Source organism: Panthera leo, chromosome C1, assembly GCF_018350215.1.
Source record: "Panthera leo isolate Ple1 chromosome C1, P.leo_Ple1_pat1.1, whole genome shotgun sequence".
Taxonomy (NCBI): domain Eukaryota; kingdom Metazoa; phylum Chordata; class Mammalia; order Carnivora; family Felidae; genus Panthera; species Panthera leo.
This window is the reverse complement of record NC_056686.1, coordinates 48,473,041-48,480,162: the sequence shown is the minus strand read 5'-3', so window position 1 is coordinate 48,480,162 and position 7,122 is coordinate 48,473,041. Positions and strand designations below refer to the sequence as shown.

General features: G+C 39.0%; 1 protein-coding gene across 1 annotated transcript in view; it reads right to left on the bottom strand.

Annotated features, from left to right (window-relative positions):
* Window positions 1-3,476: 3,476 nt before the first annotated feature.
* HOOK1 (hook microtubule tethering protein 1) overlaps window positions 3,477-7,122 on the bottom strand; it is a 70,868-nt gene continuing 67,222 nt past the window's right edge. The window contains exon 23 of the mRNA XM_042951879.1: window positions 3,477-6,999. Within this exon, the coding sequence (XP_042807813.1) occupies window positions 6,829-6,999 (171 nt within the window). The 3' untranslated portion in view covers window positions 3,477-6,828. The remainder of the gene's footprint in view (window positions 7,000-7,122) is intronic.

The window sequence follows — 7,122 nt, the reverse complement described above, 5'->3', positions numbered from 1 at the left end:
TATATTCTAACTCTGCTCATGCGTTGTCGTCCTGAGTTTGGTGAACATTGTTATGATCATTATTTTTCATTTTCTGTTAGGTAAATCACAAATCTCCATTACATTAGGGTCAGTTTCTGGAGATTTACCTTGTTCTGTTATCCAGAACAGATTTTCCTCTTTCTTCATTTTCCTTGACACTCTATGTTGCTTTCTGTACATTAGATAAAACACCCACCTCTCCAAGTCTTCACAGACTGGCCTCACATAGGAGATGAGCCTCACAAATCAGCCTGGCCAGAGATTGTGGATGCCTCTCAAACCTCTGTGCTTGTCCAAGCTGTCATCCTTGTTTTTGGTGGCCCCCAGGAGAGCAGAGAATGCCAAGTTCTGTTAGTGCCTCCAGACAGGTGAGGTAAAAGCCAATTCCTCACACAGCAGCTGGAAAAGTTGGAACACTACATGTGTAGTCCAATTCCTTCCCTCCTCAGGGAGAAGCTAGGAGCCAGAGTTTATCACTGAGCTGGGCAGAGGAACTGTGGCAAATTCCTCCTCCCTCATTTAGGCCACACACTCTTTCAAATGGCTACTTTGTCTCCTGTTGCCCCAGGGTCCTCATAAATGTTGAGTCACATAGCTCTCCTAGCTGGGTCAGAAGCCAGTCCCTTGGGTAGTGGCTGGAAAGGCTGAGGGGAGGGAGGTTAGGTCTAAAGTCCATCTGTTTCTAGGGAGCAGCTGGGGACTTGGTTTTACTGCTGCAGCATTGCTGAGTACAGGAGCTGCAAGAAGTAAGTACCCATACACCTTTTCAAAAATCCCAGACATTAGTCATTACCTGTGCAATCAGCTCCCAGAAACAGGCAAGTTAGAAGCCAGGTTGTCGGTTGGCAACTGGAAAAGTCAGGGTGGTAGTATAGTCTACCTTCCAGAGAGGTGCTGGGTTTTATTGCTGGAGCGAGCTGAGATGAGGAGTCCTAAGAAGAGCCTACAGGATCATTGAAAGCTGTCGCTTTCTCTGTGCACCCGAAGGGACTACTGAAGGCTGGGCCTTGTCAGCTCCTAGAGAGAAGAAAGTTAGAAGTTAGACCCTCAGGCAGCAGCTGGAAAAGTGAGGGCACTAGATGTAGAGTTCAACTCCTTCCAGGGAGAAGCTGATGGCTAGGTTTTTTTCACTGGAGTCAGCCAGGGGCGGTGGGGTAGGAGGGTCAATACAGGAAGTACCCACCAGTTTGATCACGCTTTCAGAGGACTGGGGATTGCCTACCCCATCAGCTTCTACATGCAAGCTGATGACTAGGCCAGCCCTCAGGCAGCAGCTGGAAAAGTTACAGTGCTAGATGTGCAGTCAGACCTGTCCAAGGGTGAAGCAGGGAACTGAGCTTTATTGCCTGCCACTCAGCACTGAGCCAAGGGAAGGGCTCTGGGAAGTGTTTGTGTGCCCACTGAAAACCATGTCCTTGTTGTTTGAGGTCCCAGGACACTAGCACATCCCAGGCCTCATCAGCTCCCAGAGATGATGCCTTAGTTAGAAGCTAGTTCTTTACGTAGCAACCATAAAAGTCGGGATGCTAGATGCATGGTCCAAGCCTTTCACTCCCTAGGGAGAAGCTGCTTGTTGGGGGTGGGGGCAGGGCTCCACCCAATTGTGTGGTGCGTTGCTGGGGGTGGGGTTTATGGTGAAAGTGTGTCTCAGCTCTTCTTACCTGTTTCAGCGTGGGTATTTCCTTAGTCACCTGGTATGCACAAGTCTCTCTCAAGTGTTTTTCTGCATTTCTCTCAGAGATACCGATCCATGTGCAACAGTTTATTGAATCCACGGGTGGAGCATTTCTTAATTTCTTGCCCACTCAGATACTCCTTTAATGCATTTCCCTTATCTCTTCAGAGCGTCTTGAGACTGGATTTCAAAAGAAAACACTCTGTCCATCGTCAGCAAGTCTAGTTCAGCTAGTACATATGTATCGACTGTGCAGAAGATACTGTGCTAAGTGCTGGAGGGGAAACAGAGATGAACCAGATATGGCCAATGACCTCAAGAAACTTAGTGTAGTGGGGCATTAAAAAAAAAAAAAAAAAAAGGTTGATCACATTACGGTCACTAAGACAAAGAATTGGAAAACTTCAGAAAGACAGATCTGTCATCTTATTCGAGAAAACTTGGAAGGATTTATGAAAGAGGGAAATATTTGAGGTAAAGCAAGCAGCAGGTCTGAACTGCAAGTTTTACTACTTACTGGGAGCAAGTTGCTGTGGCCCAGCTGGGCAAGGGAACCAAGTGTTTCACCATCACAATCACGGCCGGCTTAACAATCCAACTTCAGCTCTATCCCTGAGCATGTCACTGTGTGCAGGAAGGTGTCTGAAGGTTTCACTTCACGACATTTCTGTGGTCACGTACCACTGGAAACTTCAGAGATGTAGAATGTGTCCATTCAACCTAGGCATCTAGAAGAAGCTGTCCAATTCAATTTTTTGTGATGATAGAAATTTCTTTACTTGCACTGACCAATACTGTAGCCACTAGGCTAATGAGGAAATACAACTTAATTAAAATTTGTTTAAATACATATTGTGGCTAGAACCACCACATTGGTCAGTATAGGTCAAGAATCTCTGGTAGGGAACTAATCACAAAATTATGGGATGATGTTGGGCCAGCATTTATTGTAAAATTCAGAAAGTCCACTTTATGGAATCATGTTCTTTTGGCAACGTGGGGATCTATCTAAAGTGAGATGGGACTTTATTCTCATTTTTGCATGTCTGGCACATGAACTTCATTCATGTGATAAAACAAATATTTACTGGGCATCTATTAGCAGCAACAGAATTAAGCCTTTCCAAGACATGTTGTACTTTCCTAAAAATTTCACAATTCATTGTGACACACATGTATAGAATGGGAAATAAGGATGCTGGAAACAACAAAACAAAACAAAACAAAACAAAGTGGCTTTAAGAAACATTGCTTAAGAGAAATTCAGGTGGGAAGTGGCAGCTGATATGGCTAAATGGTGGTATCAGGGATCCAAGCTCCTTAGTCTTTGTTATTCCATCATCCCTGAGGGTCACATCTCTTTGGCCAGACCTTAAATGGCCCCATGTAGTTACAATGGGGTCTGGAAAGTAATTATCCTCCCCACCCCCCGGTCACTGGATAGTGAAATCACAAGCTAAAATATGGCATTCTGTTACCAAAGGAAGAAGGGGATAATGGATATTGAGGGATAAGCAGCAATCTCTGCCAAAGAAAACCCAGAAATATTCTGGATTTCATGATAATGGAAAATGTCTAGATCCCCATGTGAAACTGGAGACATAAAAAGGGAACACCAAAAAAATCACTCCTACACACCTTCTCATTCACCAAAAAATTCAATGAAAAACTAAATTAGAAGAATTAATGCAATTATTTTTTCTTTAACAAACTAAATATTTTAAGTCCTTTATTTAAAGCAGCAAATAAATGTGCACTTGTAGCCACTAAAAATCCACCATCACTGTCAGACACAGAAATCAGAAAGTTTATTTAAAACGTTTCACAACTATTATATTGTTATTGGACAATCATTTATTTAAAATAATATCCTAAATACTTACAAAAATAAATCAAGTATTGCTTCTATTTTTCAAGTGTCAAAGTCTTTTGCCATAGAAAATAGAAAGAACCTTTGTAAACTAAACGTAACATTTAAGCTACATCAAGTTTAATAACTGCACACTATTTTCTTTAATGGCTGTGCTTTACAAATTCCCAAGCTACTTCTTTGTAATGTATAGGTTCACAACAGGAATGTATGCATACAGCCATACATACACATTTTTACATAGGAATGTTTCTCATTAAATATGCCTATAGAGAACCTAACATAGTACTGTGGCCTAAAAGCCACCCCATAGAGCCCAATGTGCCACTATACAGAAACAGGTGTAGATGTAGAAGCATTATCTAACATTCAAATTAGCAATCCAGTTATCAGATGATGACATCTTAATGAGGGATACTCAGTTTAGTGTTTCTAGATAAGACATTAATTCTTAATCTATACTAAATCATAAGAGTTCAACAGCCTGATTCACTGAAAAAAAAAAAAAACAGAATAAACTTCAAATATTTCTCAATACATTAAGTGATCATTGTCATATGTATACACACTTTTAACTTAAAAAGAGAAAGGAATATTAACCTTAGAGCAAATGCTCAACATTAAAGATCGCTTCCAAACTGGTCTGGGGTTGTACTTTTATCAGTGGGGCATTCAAGACCTTACCATACAGACAGATAGATGCTGGCTTTCTCTTCCCTGGCATATGCACTCAAAACACAGACATAAATCATAGTTCGTGATGAATATTTATAATGCTGTACCACCCACAGGGTGTCAATCTCACTACATTAACCAGATGTGGAAAATAATCTCACTTCTGATCAGTTCCTGAATTTCCATAAGGTTAATCACAATAATACAGAACTTTACATTAGTCTTGTATAAATACTCCTGTATCAAGCATTTTAAATTCTACTTATCAACTAGAAAAGTGATAAATCACAAAATTTGCTTTTTCTCTATTAAAAAAGAATCTAGCTTTCTGTCCTTATTCAGAAATTGCACAAATTATTTAGAAATTCCAAATATAATAATTGAAAATTTATGAGCAATTGACTGTGAAAATACTAAATTATTGAAATTGATGTTTTACAACAAATTCCAATAAAAGGGAGCTTGAAGAACTTGTAAAATCTCAATTATGAGCAAATAGTAAACACCAAAGGAGCAGATGTCCTACACTGACCAAAATATACCAAAACGCCATAATATTTGGAAAATTTTAATCAGCATGCTAAAATATTTTCACAGGGCTATTTCATTTCACTAAAAGTTGCAGGCAGGCAGACTATAGGAATATACAAAAAAGCAAACCAACAATATAATTGCACCAATAAAAACCATCAAAATCTAAGAGGTAGTCAACAGAAGTAACCCTGATGAAACAATATATCCTGACAGATGCTCCCTAATCTTAAGAGACCTAAATGCAGTATGAAATTCTTGTATTTTCAGTGATTAGGAAAAGTGTACTGGTAGATAATCTAAAAAGCAAGTATCTAAATGAATAATACTGTAAATGGAACAATACTCACATATGCAACGAAAGGCGGAAAATAAAATCTGGACCAGGGGTCTACAGCCTGCAGGCCACATCCATCCTCCTGCCAGTTTTTTGTCAATAAAATTTTATTGAAATGCAACAACACCCATTTTGTTTACATATTTGTTTATGGTTGCTGTTTTCACACTTACAGCAGAGTCCAGTACTTGGGAGACATCATATGGCTCAAAAAGCCCACAGTGTTTACTCAACTGTTTACCATCTGTCTCTTACAGAACGTTTGCTGACCCCTAGTCCAGACATATGCTGACAGGTACGCAGTTGGCGAACGGCACTGGAAGGATGAACTACAAACGTCACAACCTAAGGTATTCAACTATACGGAATGCAAAATGCTAATTGTGCCACAATTCAATTCCTTTTCATATCTGGAAGAATCCGAACAGTTTTCTTCTTTTTATGTTTGTGGTCTAATATCAAAGAGTATTTCCAAGTTACTAAAGAAAGGTTGATCACAGCACTGTCCGAAAGAACTTTTCGCAACGATGGGAATTTTTTATATCTGCACTCTCCAATACCGGAGCCATCAGCCACATGTGGCGGTTGAGCATTTGAAATGTGGCTGATGTGACCAAGGAACTGAATTTTTAATTTTAATTAATCTTATTTAAATCGCCACATGTGGCTTGTGGCTAGAATGCTGGACAGCACAGATTTAACTCAAGATCTAAAGTGTGGCTCCTAAAAAAGGCCAAAAAAATTAGAAAATAACACCTCTGAAGGTAAAAGCTTTGGATAGAAGTGAACTGAATACCATAAACTCAGTCCCAGACAGATTCTTTAATTCGTAAACAAAATCAAACTGATTCCGGATTATTCCATCACCACACCATCTCTTTGCAGTGAAGAGGAAAAACTATTATGGCATGTTTTTTAGTAAATGCCCTGATAATTTTATGCTTAAAAGCAATAATTATGATCATTATATTAAAACATGTGTGGACGTTTCACACAAATTATATTTTTTGCCTTACTTCCCATCAGAAAAATCACTTATAAAAGTCAGCTTATTTCCATATCCTTAACATTTCAACCATGCTGTACAGAAGCCCTTGTTTATAGTAGGTACATATGAGAACTAGGAAGTTTCCTGAATCTGCAAAATCTCCAGTTAGTCACTTTTACTATGGCAAAAAGTCATTTCAATAGTCAATCTTCCAAATGTTATAACATCCATCACATGATAAAAGAGACCCATCTGATGACAGATTTGAGGATAGAGGTAAAACCTTCTATGCATCGAGTCAAAAAGCGTAACTCTTGTATAGTTCTCCATGTACCTACTCAAGACTATTTTTATATGGACCCACGCAATAAAGCAAATATAGATATATTTGTAAATTACTTATTACTGATTATACATTGCAAATTAACCAAGTTACTGGTACAAGTGAAAACATTAAAATATACAAAGTCAATTTGAAATTATAACACTCTCAGAAGACAAAAGTTTGAGATGTGTGCCTAATTATATCTTCCAATTACTCAAATATACTCCCTTAAAGAAATAGCTGACTCTATATTTTGCTTTCCAAGTCAGCTGACAAAATTAATTTTGTGCATGTTAATTTTAAAATAGCTGATATCCAGCGTCATAAATTTCTTTTTCAATCTGGCAGTTAATTGAAGGATACAAAATATTTTAAGGGCACTTCTGTTTATGTTTTCTTCTGTAGTTTAATCAGGTGTTGTAGCAGGAACTTTAACAGAGAGATTTCTTCTGGTGTTGGTGATGTGCCGTTGCTGTGCCAGGAAAGACCGTGCGGGAGCGCACGCACCAGGGTCTTTGCAGGCACCACTGCCGCTCACGAGCCTAGATTCCATCCCCAGCTTCTGGAACGCTAGACTCTGCACAAACATAAGCAGATAAGGAACAAGACTACTTAGTTTGTCAAGTGCTTTTCACTTGACAAATATAAAGTCATTTCCTCAAAACACTACTATAAAGCTAATTGATGTTTTTCTCCTTTC